We start from the raw sequence: 21,307 nt of genomic DNA, 5'->3' as shown, positions 1-21,307 counted from the left end.
ACTGAGCAATATTACTTCCTGGCTTTTGCATTTAGCCTCCATCACCACAAAAACATACACTCAAAAGGATGATTGACAATGCTGTCCATCATAACTCTAAGTATAAAAGCCAGGATATGAAAACAACCCAAATGCCCAATTATAAGAAAATGGATCAAGAAGTTGTGGAAGATATATATGATGGAATACTATGCAGCTCTAAGAAAAAAAAATCATGCAATTTGCCATGGTATTAATGAAACTAGGGCGTATCATGCTGAGTAAAGTCAATAAGAAGGAAAGGGATCCCTCAGGATAATTTCTCATATTGTGGGATACACACAGTAAGGTAGCAACAACTGACCCATAGAACTGAGTTGGGGGGCAGAGTGGTGGCACAGCGATAGGGCATTTGCCTTGCACGCGCTGACCTAGAACAGACAATGTTCTGTCCCCTGGCATCCCAAATGGCCCCCAAGCCAGGAGCAATTTCTGAGTGCATAGCCAGGAGTAAGCCCTGAGCATCACCGGGTGTGGCCCAAAAAAAACTGAAATTGGCAGGGGGGTGAGAATTGAAAGGGAGAGGTACAGGGGAACTTAAAGGGAGGTGAGTACACTGATGATGGGGGTTGTATTGGAAGTTGTATGTATTGGAAGTATGTACATGTGAAACCACCACTAACAGTATTGTAAATCACAGTACCTCAATCAATTAATAAAACTTCAGTAAAAACATTTTTCAAATAGAATATTGTCCTGAGAGGTAAGAAACTTTACAGAGTAATTTCAATTCACTTAAACCACCATTGTGGCAATCTCTTGCCTTGTTCACAACAGGTGAAAGGCATCTTGGAACCTTTTCTCTTATCAGGCCCTGAGGGCAAATCTGATGAGAATTATACGCACTAAAAAGTGGCTTAGTCAACTAGGGGCTAAAGAAAAATAATTAAGAAGGTCCACAAATGGCAGATATGCGGATATATCCAACCCCTACTAAACCTCACCTACCTGCTAGCAAGCATGTTACAACCCTATGGCCAAAATTCTCCGATTACTTCTAAAGGTACAGAGAGCAATAAGCAATCCATGCAAAAGACCCTGCTCCCTAATCACTTTTATATGTAGTTTTTATTGAGACAATGTGAATTACAAGTCTTTCACAGTTGTATTTATGGTACATAGTGACAGTGAATTGGGACCATTCCCACCACCAGTGTTGACCTTCATCCGCCATAGTTCCCACCATGCTTTCGCCACTCTTCCCAGCATGCTTTTCATGCCCGCTGGACTGGTAGAGTAACAGATCCCTTTTGTGTATAGCTCTTGATTCTATTGTCATTGACTTTGGGTTGGATATTTGGGTGTGATCATTTTTTGTACACTCAATACTCCTGAAACCTCTTGGCCCTTGGGTCCCATCCTCTTTTTTCTTTTATTTTTTCAATTTGTAGTTAGACGAAGAAATATTCCTGCTCCCTAATCTTGCAAAACTTGCAGCACCAGCCACCTCGACATATTTTAATTACTGAACTCTAAGGGCATTGCTGCTATTGCCACTGCAGTTTAACTGTCCCAGTCCAACACCTCCCACAGACTTCTAGCTAGCTGAGGGCCATTTCTCCAGTAATTAACTACTCAGGACACTTTCATCAGGCTACAGAGGATTAGTGCCTTAAGCAATCTAGATGCACCAGCACACATTTCCATTGCAAATCTAGGCAGTCACATGCCAAGTCTCAGCCCTCAGCACCACCCTCTAAGCAGGACATAGTCCAGGATAAAATCCAAGTTCAAGCAATCACAATCTGATAGGATCGACATGTCTAAACTCAGTGCTGACCAAACACAGAGGCAGGTGGATGCTGTCAGACAAAATGACAGACCAAGTGACTAATTTAGGAAGTAAGAGTAGATATTGCACTGAGACTCTTTGAAACATCACATACATAAGACCCAATATGCAACACTGGAAAGATACAAGGGCCAATCTAAAATATAAAAGTAGAGACATAGACACACACAAAAAAAAAATGGAAAAATAGAACATGTCCCAACAGAAAGAACCAAAAAATTCCAGAAAAAAGAAAGTATATAACTTACTTAGTTCTACCTAAAGGAGAACTCACAAACCAATAGTTTATAAAATTTCTAGAGGGGGAGCCCGAGCGGTGGCACAAGTGGTTCGGGCATCTGGCTTGCACACACTAGCCTAGGACAGACTGCAGTTCCATCCCCCAGTGTCCCATTCGGTCCCCCAAACCAGGAGCGATTTCTGAGCACATAGCCAGGAGTAACCTCTGAGCATCACAGGGTGTGACCCAAAAACAAAACAAAACAAAAAATATTCTGAACAGAGGTGAGCGAACAAACAAGAAAATGTAAGCAAAAATCATTAAGCTGAAAGCTAGGCTAAACATAATAATTCTAAACATAAAAATACTAAAAAAGAAATCACAATTTAAAAAAAAGAAGAAAGAAAAGAGAATAATGGTCAACAATTTGGAATAATCCAGTACACACTGGATAAAACAGAGGGCTGAATGGTCAGTCAAAGATGAAGCAAAAGAACTAACCTAGGGACATGAGCGATAGTACAGCAGGTGGGGTGTTTGCCTTGCACGCAGTCAACTTGGATTCAATCCCAGCTTCCCATCTAGTCCCCTAAGCCCATCCAGAGTGATTCCTTAGCACAGATCCAGGAGTAACCCCTGAGCATGGCCAGGTGTGGTCCAACAACCACACACACACACACACACACACACACACACACACACACACACACACACCACCTCACCCAGACACAGAAAAAATTTTTCAAAAATAATTTAAAAATATTAAGACATACTAAAGGAATTTAGGACAACAGGAAAAAGAAAAATATACAATTTAAGGGTTGCCTAAAATATAATAGAAAAATCCCCCCAAAATACTTGAGTAAATAATGGTCAAAAAAACAAGTCTAGGGAAGTAAGAAGACATTGTAGAAGCTCAAACAGTCCCAAGTTAAAAGAACCAAGGAAATTCATACTAAGACAAATTACAATAAAATAGACTTAAAATTAAAATGGCAGGACCTTAAAAACAGGATAAGAAAGCAGGTACCACATAGAAAGAATAGCAAATAAGACCCTCGATATTTTTCTTTAACTGTAAGTAAACTGTGTTAAATTCCTGTTTTATGATTTAAATACTTGTTCTGATTTTAACAAAGAGAAGCATTTTTAATCTATTGTAACTGGATAAGTTTATCATTTTCAGTCTCAGAACTGAAATCAAATCAAATGAACTGTATCAAATCACACTTTTTTTTTCTCTTTTATCCTATTTCTCCCCTTTTTGTTGAGATAACATTGGTCTGAAGAATGTAAATGTCTCTGTGACTTGGGGTATAATATCACTACATCACATTGTTGGGACCTGGACTCTGAACAAGGAAGGATGCCATTTTGTCAAGGTCATACGGCAAGCTTCTCAGGTTCTGAGCATGGAGAGACGCCATTTTGTAAGAACCACAGGGTGTAGGTCTTCACATGCCTACTTCCATAGACAAGTCCCAAGCTACCTGGTCAGACCAGGTAGCCTAACAAGGAAGGACAAGGGAGCAGTAGAGTCCTAGACAATAGCCAATTATTTGAAAGATCATCAGAAAAATGGAACGTTCCAAGAAAAATGGAACGTTCCTATCTAATCCTCCTCATGACCTTGGGTGAGGCTCATCTCCTTCAGGAGGTAGCCCTGGCTGGCCAGTGTGGGGCCTTTTTGCCAGACAGATTAGAGTATTAAACTCTAATTCAGTTTAGTGGTCTCATTCAAGTCTGGAGTCCAGCAGCATCAACGAACACAGTGTCCATATCCTGAAATTAATTTTTAGACCATTCTCCTGCAGTTCAATATCCACAGTTTACCTTTAGCTCACTCCCAGTCTTGTCTTATTCTTTGTTCAGAGTTAAGGGTTTGTTTCCATTGAACATTATCTGTTCCCTGCTTTGCATCTTTATATATATCATACGTGAGTGAGATCAACTGATATTTTTCTTCTCCTGGCTTTAGCACAGCCTCTTCCAGTTTGGGGTGGCACAAGCAGTAAGGTATTTGCCTTGCACGCAACTGACTTAGGATGGACCACAGTTCGATACCCCGTGTTCCCTATGGTCCCCCAAGCCAGGAGCGATTTTTGAGCGCAGAGCCAGGAGTAATAACCCCTGAGCGTCAAAGCAAAAAAGTAGTATTTCATTGAACATAAAAGCCACATATTTTTTTATCAACTTATCTGTAATTGAGTATGTGGGTTGTGTCTAGAGCTCAGCAGTGGTGAGTAGCACTGTAATAAATACAGATGTGCATATGTGTTCATGATTAACATGTTTCCATCTTTTATGCTAGATACCTAGGAGTATAAGTCCTGAATATGAAAGTTTTATTTTTATTTCTTCATAAATGTCTGTACTGTTTCTCTCAGAAGCTGCAAATTGATATTTCCACCAAAATTTTCATAGTTTTATTTATCTGCATTTTTGATGTAGGCTTTCTCTCACATGTGAGTTTGTATCTTATTGTCACTTTGATCAGCATTTCACTAATAAGTAATAAAGAACATTTCTCACCGTCCATGAGATATTACTCTACACCAAAATTGGGCAAAATTATTATTGAAAGGAAAGCTACAGATCTATAGCCCAATAAATGCAAAACTTTCTATAAAATCTTAGCAAACCAAATTCAGTAAAAGGATCATAATACTATGAAATAAGTTGGATTAATTGTACAAATGCAAGAATGGCTGGTTCAGTATAATCAGATCAACCAATGTGATATTTCACATTGAGGAAATAAAAGACAAGAATCATGTGATTATATCAGATGCAAAGAAAGATTCAACAGCCATTTATAATTTTTAAAAACTTTAGTTGCCTCAAAAGAGTAAAAGCACATGCAAGAAATACACAGCTAATAGACTCAATAATAAGAACTGAAAATAATTCCTCTATGGTCAGGGACAAAAACTAATATATAAAATTATTTCATTGATCCAATAATTTGAGAGGGACCAACTCTGGCTATGTTCAGGGTTTACTCGGGGGTCTACACTCAGAAATCACTACTGGCAGACTCAGGAGATCATACAGGGCACCAGGGATTAAGCACAGGTCTGTGTACAAGGCAAGGCTCTTACCCCTGTACTATTTCTCTGGTTCCTGACTGAAGACTATTGATTGAGTTGTAAAATGAGATTTGCATTCATTAGATAGCTGTTGTTTTACCATCATTAAAAATATTAAAAGATGAAATGTATGTTTCATTATGTATTTTTAGCAGTAATAAACAGGTCTCAAAATAAATAGCTCATTTTAAAATTTAGAAAATTCAATTTCCAGAAAAGTTAGGCAGATGTTAAGTCTGAAATATGTATCCTCACCTATTTACAAAGAATTTTATAATTTACTTATGAATGGTAAAAATTTATCTCCAACTTCATTATACATTTCTCATTATATTTTTCAACCAAAAAAAAAAAAGTAGATATTTTCCCTTCTTTATTAAGAGCTTTTTTGGGTTAATTGGTTGGTTTTGGAGTATTTGTTCATTTGTTTGGGGGCTACACCCAGCAATGCTCAGGGGTTACTCCTGGCTGTGTTTTGTTTTAATTTTTTTGTTTTGGACCACACCTGGCAGTGCTTATGGGGACCAAATGGAGTGCGGGGATGAACCCAGGTGGGTCTTCTAGAAGGTTGTATTATCTCTCTGGCCATGTTGTTGTTGCTGCTGTTGATAAACAATGGATGACTGGAGGGAGGGAGGGAGGGAGGGAGGGAGGGAGGGAGGGAAGGGAGGAAGGGAGGGAAGGAAGGAAGGAAGGAAGGTAGGAAGGGAGGGAAGGAGGAAGGAAGGAAGGAAGGAAGGAAGGAAGGAAGGAAGGAAGGAAGGAAGGAAGGAAGGAAGGGAGGGGGGAAGGAAGGAAGGAAGGAAGGAGGAAAGGAAGGAAGGAAGAAAGAAAAAGAAGAAAGAGAAGAAAGAAAGAAGAAAGGAAGAAAGAAAGAAAGAAAGAAGAAGAAAGAAAGAAAGAAGAGAAAGAAAGAAAGAAAGAAAGAAAGAAAGAAAGAAGAAGAAAGAAAGAAAGAAAGAAAGAAAGAAAGAAAGAAAGAAAGAAGAAAGAGAAGAAGAAAGAAAGAAGAAAGAAAGAAAGAAAGAAAGAAAGAAAGAAAGAAGAAAGAAAGAAAGAAGAAAGAAAGAAAGAAAAAGAGAAAGAAAGAAAGAAGAAGGAAGGAAGAAGAAGAGAAGGAAGAAGAGAAGGAAGGAAGGAAGGAAGGAAGGAAGGAAGGAAGGAAGGAAGGAAGGAAGGAAGGAAGGAAGGAAGGAAGGAAGGAAGGAAGGAAGGAAGGATAAACAATAGTATGATTGGAGAAAGTTTCCTATCATTGAAGAACCAGGAGTGGTATTGTGAGGCTTGGAACTGCCTAATAAACCACTCTGTCTCCCACATCTCACTCCTCAGAGTTCAATAAAAGAGCAATAAACTCAGGTAACTAAACAGAACCGTGAAAACCTAATTTGTAACGAACACCCTGAGGACAGGCACTTTGCTCCTGACCAAGACTGGGGGACTCACTTTCTTGGCGGACTTCCCCAAGTGCAGCTGCGAGCTCTTGCTTCAAGACGGTGGCCTCCTGGGCAATCTTCTCTCCCTTGTCTAATAAATTCCAAGTTGCTTCCTCCACAGAAGCTAAAAGAACTCTGGCTCTTTTTGAACGTCCTTTTTTCCTATTGGAAGGATTCTGGGGACAATTTACAAGCGTAGTCACCTAAAAATGAAAAAGTGCAAGTCACTTGTTAGACTGTTAAGATGTCACCCAGCTATTAACCCCAAACCAAGGCATTCCCCCCCCCCATCTTCTTCTTCCCTCTAAATCTCTCCTTTGATATGTAAAAGCCCACCTGAACAGGTACTTTTGTCTCTCTCTTTCCCCCTCCTGGTGAATTGCAAATGGGTTAATAAAGAGAATTTTGGCTTGCTAAGCTCAGAGATAACACAAGGCTGAAAAGCTCATTCTTTACTAGCTTGGTTTATTAATCCTTCTCTGCTATTTTGCTCCTGCAGACCCATCTGCCTGGTGTTGGAAATATGGTGTGAGGGGTGATCTCACAAACCGTAGGGATTTATTTTACTTTAGACAAACTTATGAGGAAAACACAGATCTAAGGTATTATTGTCAAAAATATTCAGAATGACATGATTCATTTTCACTACTATTCATTTCCAGTACTACATCCCCAAAAAACGAGTCAAGGCATCAAGAGCTATATTATAAATCACCAGGGAATCTCCAACTGGAAAGTAGGAAAAAGAAAGCGTTAATGATTGTAAGGGGAAAAGAGAGGGAAAGGATAGAGGGGACAAAGGAAGAAGTAGAGAGAGGATCATATCGATGAAAGTATATTTTATTATTAGAACAAGTTTTACAAATATACGTACATGAGTGTTTGCCTGGATGTGAATTATAGAAATTTCATATATAAAAAGTACAAGATCTTGATGAAGTAATAAAATGAAAACTGCTGAAAATTACAGACTACAAAAATATCAATGATTATAAAATTAACTTAATATCATGGGCCTGAGAGACAGTAAAACAGATGGGGCAACAACAGATAGGGCACTTGACTTGTACATGGCTGACCTGAGTTTTATCACCCTCACCCCATATGGACCCCTGACCCTGCCAACAGTGATTCTTGATCACAGAGCCATAAGTGAGCCCTAAATACCAGTGTACCCCCAAAACCAAAATTAATTAATCCATATTACTTTGAACCTATCAGTGGTCCTCAAACTTTTAAAATAGGGGGCCAGACTGTCCCTCACTGTCCCTCAAACCATTGAAAGACCGGACTATAGTAAAAACAAAAACTATGAAAAAATTTCAATGCACACTGCATATATCTTATTTTGAAGTGAAGAAACAAAATGGGAACAAATACAATATGTGGCCCACGGGCTGTAGTTTGAGGATCACTGCCTGAGTCTACATTTAGAGTTAATTAAGCAAAAATATTAACATTTAAGTCAGTAAATTGCAGTCTTCTTAGAACAACAACAGAAATGGCTAATATGCAGACAGAGTAATCGCTGTGAATCAAGCAAGATAATGGTTATCTCAGAGCCACAAATCATAAATTGGTCTTTTATAATTCCCTCCTGCTTGCCTCTTAAACTCCACTTTAATTCCACCTTTTATTAAAACAGAACTCATTCAGTATACACAGCCCTGAATATTTCCTGATCATTCCATCTCCACTCTCTCCTGCGTTCCCTTCACCCCAATTTGAGCTTCCTCAAAGTACTTAATTGAGTCTATATTCTTTAATTTCTTGATATGCTTATCACATAGTGTTACAGGTGAGATATGAAATGGGGAGAGGAGAGGCAGCATCCTCTAGAGGGGACCCTAATAGTTTACTCTATATTCACTTTGGTTACTGAGAAGTGCTTTGGGGAGGTTTAAGACGGATGAAATCCACTTTGAATAGCTCTATGGTCCATATATTTGCAACTGCCAGCTTTTACATAGCAGCCATCAAACTACACCTGGATCCCATATGATCTACAGAGGTGGAAACTGATCCCTGAGAAAGGAATTGTCAAATTCTCAGGCATCTATGAGTGAGGCTTGAGTGAGGAACTGCTCTTTGCCGGAAAGAGAGAAAATTATCCAATTCTCTCCAGGTTCTTTTTCCTCTAGTCCATTTACTACTCTTAGAGGAAAGAATTTCAGAAAGGAGATAAGTAGTTTTGTGAGTTAAGTATACTTGGAAAATATGAGAGGAGAGGTTTTTTTGGGGGGACGAGGTGATTAAATCACCCCTGGTGATTTAATTAATTAATTAATTAAAGAAATTAAAGAATATAGACGCAATAACTCAGAGGTTATTTCTGTCTCTGCACTCAGGGATCTGGGGACCATAGGTGGTGCTGAGGATTGAATCCAGGTCAGACAAGTACAAGGCAGGCGCCCTACTGTTGTATTGTTTCTTTAGCCCCAAGAAAGAGTTTCATAATTTTTTTTATTTTTATTAAAACCATTGTGAATTACAAAGTCCTTCATAGATGGATTTCAGGCATACAGTGACAGTGAATTAGAGTCGTTCCCACCACCAATGTTGACCTCCCCCCACCAAAGTCCCCAGTTTGCATCCTGTACACACCCTTGAGAGTTTCATGTTTAAAAAAGAATATGGGTTTTTCCGGAATGGAGAAAATATTCAATCACTTTGAAACAGGATCATATGTGGATAGTCTCCAAAATTGTATTGATCTAAAACTATTTGCATATCTAAGAGGTTTTTTTTTTTTTTGGGGGGGGGGGTTCCATGGCGAAATTTTTTGAATTTCTGGTTCTTTTCATATTCTTAACCTAGACTCTGTCTATGTAGCAAAGAAACCTCTTCTCACAGGGGATCCTGCTGATGCTTGGGGCCTGGAAATCTGCATTTCAAAGGTGTCTCAAGAACTCTCAGTTGAATTCTGTCTCAAAGACCTTGATGTTTTGGATTCCAATTGGTGTTTTTCTCAATATATATTAGTAGGGCTCCTCTCTAATTGCAGTAAAACTTCATCTACTAAAATGCAGACTCCATAAAAGCATAAAACACAAAACATGTGTTTAATAAATAGTTATTTCATAAATTATCTAATAAGAGGGATGATTGCAAATAATTTTTCAAACAAATTTTATTACTTTAGAACTGGTTTCTGTTACTAAAAATTTTCATGAGCACAGGTTTGCATTGAAGAGGGACTTCTCTTTTGTTTTTATTTTCTTTATTGGGGGGCCACACTGCTCAATGTTGATGGATTACTCCTGACTCTACACTTGGCAATTACTCCTGGTGGTGCTCAGAGCAACAAATGTGATATCAGGGTGAAACCCAGATCAAACTTACATGCAAGGCAAGAGCTATTCATGCTGTACTATCTCTAGAGACTTCCTTAATGTCTATACTTTTAATTACCTAAAGACTTTAATAAGAATGTTACTTTTATAAATTTACCTAAAATAAGAATAAAAATCTTATAATAAGAGCATTTTGGGGGAGCAGAAGCCAAGTACCAATATTTGAAAGCAGAAGCTCAAACTAAATGATGGTGTGGGACTAGGGGCAAGACTATAAGTGCTGAAGGATTTCGTATGCAGATTGGATCCCTGCACTGCAAGGTTCCCAGAGCATCCTTAGAAGCAGGTACGAAGCAGACACTGAGGATCAGAAAGAAAAGGATCAAGAAAGAAATTTACATTATAAAAAATAGCATTGCTTAACAAAGCCTTATACCCAAAAATCAAGAGTTGGTTGACATTTTCAAGAGCAAACTTTGAAATTTTTCACTGAAAAACAGGGGAAATATTATATCCATATTTTAATATAGAAGACTGGAAGACGAAAAATCTAGGCTGCCTTCACCTATGTTCACTACAGCACTATTTACAATAAACATGGTATGAAAACAGAGTCAGAGAGATAGTAGAGTGGGAAAGGCATTTGATATGATAAATATAGAACCTTCTGGGTAAAATCTGCAAACAAACAAAAATACAGATTCAGTAACATAATGAGCAGATTGATAGGAGAAGAGGATTAAGTGGAGGTGAGAAAAAAAACATTTATTTAGGGGCCAGGCGGTGGCACTAGAGGTAAGGTGCTTGCCTTGCCTGCGCTAGCCTTGGACGGACCGTGGTTTGATCTCCCAGCATCCCATATGGTCCCCCAAGCCAGGAGCAACTTCTGAGTGCATAGCCAGGAGTAACCCCTGAGCGTTACTGGTGTGCCCCCCCAAAAAAAAAAAACATTTATTTAAATATTTAAAGGCCAGAAAGAGATCACTTGTTTTTCATGGGAATAGTGCTGGGTTAGAACCCCAATACTGTTTGGCCCACTGTGCTTTATCAGCTGTGATCCCACACACACACATGAGTACTGAACTGGAAATAACCCCTGAAAACCATAAGGTGTAGCCCAAAAACCAAATAGAATCACATTTTTTTATTTATTTAAACATGTACATTTACTTTGTCCCTCGAGCCCCCAGATTGTAGTACATTATAATATTTCTTACACAAAGCAATCCAAAGCCAAAAAATTTATGCAACTCCCTTAATATTAAAAGCTGTAGTATTGTTGACACAATTGATCATAATACAATAATTCATTAAGAATGAGTCAAAGGAGCACAGCAAAGACTGTGTTAGTGTGGAAATTGTTTGCATAGGCCCAGCAAAATATAGGGGACATGGAAAGAAAAAGCCTTGGCCTAAATACAAGGAGACCTTACCCCTGAAGTTTTCTGGCACAAGACCAACTCTAGGTTTCAGGCATATTAGGTTGTCCAACCTAAGTCATTGTATGCCAATACACTTTTATTTTTCACACAGTTACTGTTGTTGGTGTCTGGCTTCTGTAGCCAAGGATCTCGGAATATGTCCATATCCTATATAAGAGTCAGGATGATGCAGAGCACCCTTTAGTTTCACTCACAATCAGAGGGTGATGCAGAGAGCTCAGTCTTTAAAGCAGGTTGTTACTGCTGTTAAGTTCTCTGTGTGTTAAAGGGAAGTCTCTGTTGAATAGGTCTATGCCAGAGCAGTGGTAGGATCTTCCTTGGTAGAGAATTGCATTCAGGTGATGTAGTACAGAACCATGGTTGTTTTGTAGATGGCATCACTGGTTCAGGGGTAAATGGACAATGCCCATTCTTTCAAGACATGGGCCAGGTCTTTATGACAATGTTCAGGGTATAAGGTCCTACTGTATTACAAAATGTGTGTGTTCCCATCTCTATAAGATAAGAATGTGTTTGTATATAATTTCCCATTTTAATGTGCCTATGCAAAGGAAGAGCAGTATCACATGCCGAGATTGGTGCCTATGGGGATGCTAGAACAAGTCCAACAATCCAATTGACTTGGTTCTTATATAAACATTTAATGGAGGGACACTTCTACAAACTTCCTTATTTAACAAATAACAAAGGGAAGGAAAGATAGGGAGGGACTCTTTCACCAAAATACCTTTTTTTTTTTTTTTTTTTTTTTGGTTTTTGGGTCACACCTGGCAGTGCTCAGGGGTTATTCCTGGCTCCAGGCTCAGAAATTGCTCCTGGCAGGCACAGGGGACCATATGGGGCGCCGGGATTCGAACCGATGACCTCCTGCATGAAAGGCAAACGCCTTACCTCCATGCTATCTCTCCGGCCCCCAAAATACCTTATTGAACAGTTCACAAAGAGGAGAAAAGATAAAAAGTGGGGGAAAATAAACAATCTAACATAAGACAGTAGTCTCAATTGTCACCGTTTGTGGGAACTAATCAGGAACCTAGTATGGTAGCAACCACAGTTACACAATGAAGGAAGGAAGAGGCCAAGAGGCTGCTGAGAATAAACAAGTAGGAAAAGAGTACTGGCCTCTTCCCGGCCTGAGAGTCCATCCTCTCATTTTTACTTTGAATATATATGGTACCCCCATGCAAACTGGTCTCTTCCTAGCTTGAGAGTCCATCCTCCAATTTTTACTTTGAATATATATGGTTTTTAAAATGGAGACCAATGAGAAAAAAAAATACCAGTGAATGTCACGACATACATCAGTGCTGCATCGGGGTTTCAGTCATAAAAAGAACACCCCCCTCACCAGTGATACCTTCTCACCACCAATGCCCCCCATCTCCCTCCTCCCTCCCCCTTCCACCTGTATTCGAAAGAGGCATTCTACTTCTCTCACTCATTAACATTGTAATGGTAGTTATTAGTGGTTTTTTCTCTAACAGCATTCACCACTCTTTGTGGTGAGCTTCATATCATGAGCTGGTCCTTTTGGTTCTCATCCCTATTGTCACTGGGCATTATCACAATAATGTCTTGTTTGTTTGTTTTGGTTTGGGGGCCACACCCACCAGTGCTCAGGGGTTACTCCAGGATCTGTGCTCAGAAATCGCTCTTGGCAGGCATGGGGGACCATATGGGATGCTGGGATTTGAATCACCTTGGTCCTGGGTCGGCTGCTTGCAAGGCAAACATCCTACCGCTGTGCTATCTCTCCAGCCAACAATAATGTCTTTACTGTTCCTTAAAACCCATAGATGAGTGATACTATTCTGTGTCTATCTTTCTCTTTCTGACTCATTTCACTCAGCAAAATAGTTTCCATGTCCATCCATCTATAGGAAAATTTCATGACTTCATCTCTACTGATGGTGATGAGGGTAGTTTGAAAAGTACAACCTGGGGCAAACGAGATAGTACAGCATGCAGGAACAGAATGTAACAAGGGCCCTCGCCTTGCATGTGGTCAGTCCAAATTCCATCCATAACACATACTCAAAGCCAGAAGTAATCCCTGAGCACAGAATTAAACCCTATGCATTGTAGGAGGTGGCCCCAAAACATTAAAATTAAAATATATTTTCTACATGCTTTATAAGCAACAGAAAAAAACTCATAACTTTAACATGTATTAGATAAAGAATACATGGGTTCTCACATATTCTATAAGACAAGTATCTTTTGTAAATTCATATATATTTATATATATATATATCTCAAGAGCTAAAGGATATTTGTCCAGATTAAGATATATTATAGCACTTATATAGTTTACAGCCTTTGTTTAAACAGAAGAATAAGTATCATTATCTCAAATTTTCCTTTAGAATATATTTTAAGTGCCATAATTCATACTGCTTCCCACTGAACATTCTTCTATTCTTGTTTGGTTCCTCCATGTACCGAATGATTGCCGTAGAATAGCCTGGGCTTTGAAATTTAAATGCGCATTCTTGAAATGCTTTGTTCCTTATAAATGCTAGAGAAATAAGAAATGTGAAAAGAACATTGTGCTTTCATCAAAGAAATGTAATTGCAACTTGCAAGTTACTTACTTTTATAAATCATTCATATCTATCTCTTCCTTTAAAAATATACTTATTTAATATTGGTTAAACTAAATTCAAGTGACGTTTGCATGATTCACTTTATTTTAGAAAGTAAAGATGGCTTGGTAATGCTGTAATAAAAAAGGGAACTAACCTTTTTTTATCCAACTCCCCTACAGGATCTAACTGACGCCCATCAGTGACTGTGACTCACATCCTCATTAAGGGATGCACTGTATATGTTATTCCACAAACTCCCATTTCTTGCAGCAGTACTAGCCATCGGTAAAAATTAGCTTTTAAATTACTCTATAAAATAATTTCTGTTTCCACATTTCTCCCTTTCAGTACAAAATCAATTTTAATTTATGAAAAACACATAGTCTGGATTCGCAGCAAAGATCATTTGAATGTTAGATACAAATTTGTGTCTTACTAACCTTCCTTTTCCCTTTTTACTAATATTTTGGGTATTCTTCAAAAATAAACTTATATTTTAACTATTTCTTAAAGATATTAAAGATTTTATATCTATGTGCCACGTTATAGACACAACTTTGTAGTACATGAATGGTTTCCTTTTGAAATGACCCCAAATTAGATAAAGTATTTTTAATTTATTTCATTAACTCTGCACATTTAAAATTTCTTAAAACCATGTGTATGAGATCCTTTTACTACCATGCACAGAAGTCAAATTAAAATGAATTAAAAATCCCAATATTCTATATTCAATATCTATAACCATGTTACATGGAAACATATACCTTATTCATGGATTGGAAAGATTAACATCATTAAAATGGCAATACTTCCCAAATCATTATATACATTTAATGCAACATTCTAAGGATACCCATGACATTCTTCAAAAAAAAGTGGATACTAAAATTTATTTGGAACAATAAACACCAAAAATAGCTAAAGCAATCCTTAGGAAAAAGAAGATGGGAGGCATTACTATCACCAACTTTAAATTGTCCTATAAAGCAATAGTCATTAAAACTGCATAGTATTGGAACAAAGACAGACCTTCAGATCAATAGAAAAGACTTGAGTATTCTGAGACTGACCCTAGGTTTAGAATTAATCTACAAGAAATACGAAGTGGAGCAAGGAAAGCCTCTTCAACAAGTGGTATTGGGAAAACTGGTCAGCCACATGCAAAAAAGTGAACTCAGACCTCTCTTTAATAGCATGCACAAAAGTCAAATCATAAATGGAGGGCCCGGAGAGATAGCGCAGCAGCGTTTGTCTTGCAAGCAGACGATCCAGGAGCAAAGGTGGTTGGTTGGAATCCCGGTGTCCCATATGGTCCCCCGTGCCTGCCAGGAGCTATTTCTGAGCAGACAGCCAGGAGTAACCCCTGAGCATCGCTGGGTGTGGCCCAAAAAGACCAAAAAAAAGATCAAAAATCAAAAATGGATTAAATACCTGTAACCATAAAGTACATAGAGAAAAACATAAGCAAAACACTCCATGACATTGAAACTAAAGTCAACTTCAAGGAGGAAACACCACTGTCCAAGCAAATGGAAGCAAAGGTAAATAAATGGAACTACATTTAACATAGAATCTTTTGCACTTCAAATGAAATAGTGTCTAGGATACAAAGTCTACCCACAGAATGGGAGAAACTATTTACCCAATACCCATCTGATAAAGGTTTAATGTCTAAGATATACAATGTACTGGGAAGAACTCAACAAGAAATCTAACCCCATCAAAAAATGAGAAGATGAAAGTCATTTTCTCAAAGAAGAAATGCAGATGAACAAAAATCATATGAAAAATTGCTCCACATCACTAATCATCAGGGAGATGCAAATAAATACAATGAGGTACCATCTCATGCCACAAAGACTGGCACGCGTTACAAAGAACAAGAACAATCCATGCTGGCAGGGATGTGGAAAGAAAGGAACTTTCACTCACTGCTAATGGGAATGCCATCTAGTCCAGCCTTTATGGAAAATAATATGGAAATTCATCCAAAAAAAACCTGAAAATTGAGCTTCCACGTGCAATTTTATGCAGCCATCAGAAAAAAATGAAGTCATGAAATTTGCTTATACATGGATGAACATGGAGATTATTATGCTGAGTGAAATGAGTCAAAGGGATAGGGATAAATAGAATAATTTCACTCATCTGTGGGATATAAGAAAAATAAAAGACAGAGTGCTGATAATATGCAAAGACAATAGAGATGAGATTAGAAGGACCAGTCAATGGTAGGAAGCTTACCACAAAGAGCAGAGAGTCCAGTTGGAGAAGGGTCTACTATGAAAGTGATAGCTAGAACTAAATACTCTGGACAAGAACTGGGTGCTGGAAGGGAATAAAGTAGCATGCATGGCACTCCTTCATTAACAGTAGTTCAAATCACAGTGTCAAAAAAGAAAAAAGAAAGAAAAAGAGAATAAAGTAACATACCTGCCTCAGAGACAGTCGGAGAGGGTAGGTGGGAAAAAAGAGAGCATCAGGGAGGGTGAGAGGGAAAATGGGACATTGGTGGTTGGAAATGCATTTTGGGTAAGGTTGTTGTACATTGTATGACTGCAACTCAATCATGAACAATTTTAACTGGGGGGAGGGCAAAAACTCTATTATGAACATCCTTGTAACCCAGTGTTAAAATATGAAACAAAATATACTTAAGTCTCATGTTAATTAGATAAAAATTTCAAATTAAATCCTGAAAAATTAGAAGCAAAAATATATAACTGGGGACTGGAGATATAGTACAATGAGTATGGTGCTTGTCTTGGACATGGCTGACCCAGGTTCAATTTCTGACATCTCATATGGTCTCTTGAGCCCTACCAGAAGTAACCCCTGAGCACAGCCGGTGTGCTGATAAACCAAATATATACATATAACTAATTATCTAATTAAAACCAGTAATCTTTTCAAGTTAAAGGTCTAATCAGTCTTGTGGGTGTGGTTCTGTAGGAAGGGAAGAAAATAACTTCTTCAAGTAATCATTTTTTTTTTTATTTTTATTGTGACTGAAGTGCATTACACAGAATTATTTATGGTACATAGTGACAATAAATGAAGGGCATTCCCACCACCAATGTTGTCCTCCCTCCACTCCTGTTCCCAGCATGTCTCCCATATTTCCCCCCCAGAATACTAGTGTAACTGGTCTCCACTTTACAGCTTGTTGTAGATTGGGTATCTATTCAGTTGTCATTGACTTTGGGTTTGGTGTTCCAGTTTGATCATTTTTTATTTTCACTACATGTTCATATGACTGGTCCTGATATCATCATTTTTCCCCCTCAATTTATGAAGCTGAATGATTCAAGTTATGCGATTCTGTTGGAGATAAAAAGGTTAAGGAAAAGAGAAGAAAAATTTGGTATCAACTACCAAAAAAAATCACCAAATAATATCCACAAGAGTGAAAAAGAAAGAAAAAATAAAAGAAAAAAGAGAAGGAAATAATATCAAAAACAAACAAAACAAAACAAGAAAAAGGAATGCTGGAGTGGCAGGGTTTGGTGTTCCCCCACTTTTTTTTTTTTTTTTTTTTTTGCATAGGCACAGTAAGTATTGGGGAAAGAAGTAAATTCCCGTGGCCAAAGAGATTCAGGATTTCTCCATTCTTGAAGCATACTGTCATGGAAACAACCACTGACTCCATACATACTCATTGCCATATCCCAGGTTTTTTGTTTGTTTGTTTGTTTGTTTTTTTGTGGTGTCAGCAAACTTTCCTCTCAGTTGTGGATGAGAAAATCAGGCCACTGTAGTTAGCAATCTTGGTATATTGCGCAGGTCCTAGGACAAGGTCTAGGATAGAGTCTTTACGGTTCTAGAGGTTCTGATCCATCATTGTTGGTGTGTTCAGTCTTCTGTATCATATGCTCCATATTTTTGCTCGGTCCCTAAGCCGAAGTCTAGGAAATTATGGTTCCAAAGGTTCTGCTTAGTCTCTGTTGTCAAAATTGGGCTTCTGTACTAAGAAATCTTGATTTTTGTAAGAGTCCTGGCCTACAGCCTAGGGTAGGGTTTTCCTTACTGGTCTCAAGGTAAGTTCTTCCCAGTCACGGTTGTCAGTCAGTTTTCTGTAGTTAGTGCTCTTATTTTTCATAGTTCAAAGGACAATATATCTTCTGATTTTCACTTAGTGTTAGGTGATGTGATAGGACCTCCTGGTCTGAGGTCAAGTTGTCATTTCCTCGCTGTCCTCAAGTAATCATTTTAACTGATGAATATTTCCTACAAAAATTAAACTTTAGTGTAGAAAGTTTGTAACGGGGAAAATTTCTGGAAGATTGAAATTTCGAACTTCCAGAAAATACATCTCAATTAATAATCAATACTCCCAAATCAACTATGATCTTCTGTTAGTTCATCTCCAATCAATCAACATTGATTAAGCACATACTATGATCAAAAGAATACTACAGATACTTAAAAAAATAAATATAGGGGCCGGAGCGATAACACAGCAGTAGGGCATTCGCCTTGCAAGTGGCTGACCCAGGTGGTTCGATTCCCATCATCCGAATGGTCCCCCGAGCCTGCCAAGGGTGATTTCTGAGCACAGAGCCAGGAGTAACCCCTGAGCACCACCAGGTGTGACCCCCAAAAAAAAGAGTTTTTCCTTATTAGTTATTGTTCATTCCCTAACTTGGTTTTTCTATATTCCACAACTGAGTGAGATTATCAGTATTTGTTCTTCTCCCTCTGACAATTTTCAGTTGACAGCTCCCTCTAGTTCCATCCAAATTTCAGGATTTCATCCTTTCTTACCATTGTATAGTATTTCATTGTTTGTACATACATAGAAAATATGTGATATAAATTATATTACTATAAATAAATGTGTACTGTTACCCCATCCCCCATTCTTCCTGTGTAACCTTACCTAATACTAAGACCTGCTCATTTCTGGGAGAGGTCTTTGGGAGGTAACAAAAAGATTGCTTAAGGGGCAGGAAGGGAATTGATTGGAAGGAGAGATTGAGAGAGATTCAGCAAGAGAGAGCTGGCAGGATGGAGGTAGAAGAAACACGTTAAGATGACAAGGCAGTGGAATAGGCTGCTTAAATGGTTAGCCTCAGTGAGTAGGGCCTTGAATAAAAATGATTTCTCCTGAAACCTGTCTGTGGACCATTTCCTCACCAGTATCCTGAACCCTCAGACCTAACCGCTGGAGAGAGTTGGAAGTGCATGGTCTGGGCTGGAGGAGCAAGACCTCATCGGCCATCCATCTCACCACCTATCACCATCCAGCCCCATTCAGGGCTGTTATTCTACAGTGTACATATAGACATATCTAAGGGATAATATAAAACAGAGTTGAACATATACCAAACATATACCAAACATATAGAACAGAGTTGAATATATACCAAAGAATACGTACAGACACAAGTTTTAGGGTACCATTTTATTCTCTGTCCTGTTTGTTTTGATTTCATTTTCCTAATAATCAGTGATAATGAGCATTTTTTCATATATTTGTTAACTATCTGTATAGCTTTTCATTTTCATGGTTTCTCTTTGGGACTAAAGAAGGTTGTGCTTCGGACTTACTCTCCACTCTGTGCTTAGGTGTGACACTGGCAGTGTTCTGGAAACCATTTCTGGTGCCAGGGATAAACCCAGTGTCAGTCATGTGCAAAGTAGGCACCATAAGAGCTGTAATTTCTTTCTGGCTTCTGTACCTTTTGTATCTTCTTTGAAGAAGTACCTATCTAGTTCTTCTCTCCATTTTTTGATAGGGTTGTTTGTGATGAGTTTGGAACTCAGGATCTGCCATCCAAAAGACCACCAGGAAGACGGCAGTAATGTAAATGCAAGGAAGTTTATTTCATCATGCTGGGGTCCAACATCTCCTAAGAAAGGAGGACCCCGAGAATGATTCACAGGCCAAATTTAAAAAGTACCTAGGATTCAACTAAGGGATTCCGGCCTCCGGATAGTGGATTTTTAAAATTTTTGGACCTTAGAACAATGTTGTATCAGCCAGACAGCTAGGATTGATTGGAGTTCAATGTAGCATCAGACAGACAGCTGGGTGGGCTGCAGCCCCTGGACCCAGGGTGTGGATGTCTTCTGGCTGTCCGTCAACGGCTGCTTGAAAGTAATTCCTGGCATTTACCCTAGGGTCTGGTTCCAGGAAGTGGCTATTGTTTGGGCCCTAGTCTTTCTACCTTCAAACTGCAGCCTGTCATGGCTGCACTTAGGCTCACAGCAAAGCTGGGTTTACAGCAGTGAACTTCCTCAAGCAAGCAGAGGACAGAAGCCAAAGCAATGCCATCTCTAAGCAAAGACACACCTTTCTCTAACGTCAATGTTTAGGTTACAGTTAATTTTAAATCTTAGATCCTAATAGTTTGCTTTCTTTATATGGTTGAGTTTAGTCAGTTCCTTATATAATTTGGATATTAGCCCTTTGTGAGATACACCAGATGCTAATATTTTCTCCCATTCTGTACAACATCATTTTATTTTATCAATTGTTTCTTTCATAATGCAGAAGCTTTTAAGTTTGACATAGTCCCGTTACTTTAGAAAGACAAGATATGTGATTTATTTTTTTCAAACCATCAAAAGAGCAGACACATGACTGAAATAACTAATTCTCACTTTTTAATCATTGTATTTTTGTTCCCTAAAACGGCCATAACAAAATTCCCCAGAGTGAGTAGATCAAGTAACAGAAATCTCTTTTCTCACAATTCCGGAGGCTAGAAGTCCAAGATCAAAGCTTCGGCACGGTTAATTGCTTCTGGAGGTCCCTTGTGACCTGAAGATAGCCATCATCTCACCATGCCACCATCTTTTCTGTGTACGTGCATCCTAGTGATCTATCTCTGTGTGTCATAATGTTCTCATATAAATATCAGATTTATAGGAGAGGACCCATTCTAAAGATCCCACTTCAATTCAGTTCCTTTTTAAGATCCTGTCTCCAAATAACTCACATTCTGAGGTGAGAATCTCAGTAGAGGAATTTGAGTGAGACACAATTCAGCATTTGTAACCATCGTCAGCACAAATGACACAGAAAAATAATCACTACCTTTTTTTTTTGCTGTAATTCGGGTTTTATTTGTTTGTTACATCAATAATCACTGATAACATGAGCTATTACTTGGAGCTACTGAAGGACATTACCAAACTGAATGCAGAGCCCTGTCCAATTCTAACAGCCCTCTAGGCCATGCAGATGGCTTCACAAAGCAAAGAGATTTAAGGAACAAACGCAAACACAGCTGTAGCTAAGCATGGGAACCCTGGAAGGACACTTATTTCTGGGGAAAACAAATACAATTTAAAACAAGGAAGGGTGGGGAAGGTAGCACAAAGGACTGGAAGAAGCGCAAGCTTTGCATGTGGGAGTCCTAGGTTCATTTTCTGGCACATCATAATCTCAAAGCACACA

The 21,307-nt window shown here is 38.5% G+C and overlaps 1 protein-coding gene across 1 annotated transcript in view; it reads right to left on the bottom strand.

Moving 5' to 3' along the window:
- CTNNA3 (catenin alpha 3) overlaps positions 1-21,307 on the bottom strand; it is a 1,601,008-nt gene that overhangs the window by 1,498,205 nt on the left and 81,496 nt on the right. Inside the window, exon 3 of the mRNA XM_049790484.1 lies at positions 6,587-6,779. Within this exon, the coding sequence (XP_049646441.1) occupies positions 6,587-6,779 (193 nt within the window). The remainder of the gene's footprint in view (positions 1-6,586; positions 6,780-21,307) is intronic.

Source organism: Suncus etruscus, chromosome 17, assembly GCF_024139225.1.
Source record: "Suncus etruscus isolate mSunEtr1 chromosome 17, mSunEtr1.pri.cur, whole genome shotgun sequence".
NCBI lineage: Eukaryota > Metazoa > Chordata > Mammalia > Eulipotyphla > Soricidae > Suncus > Suncus etruscus.
The sequence above is the reverse complement of the archived record's forward strand: the minus strand, read 5'-3'. Positions and strand labels throughout refer to the sequence as shown.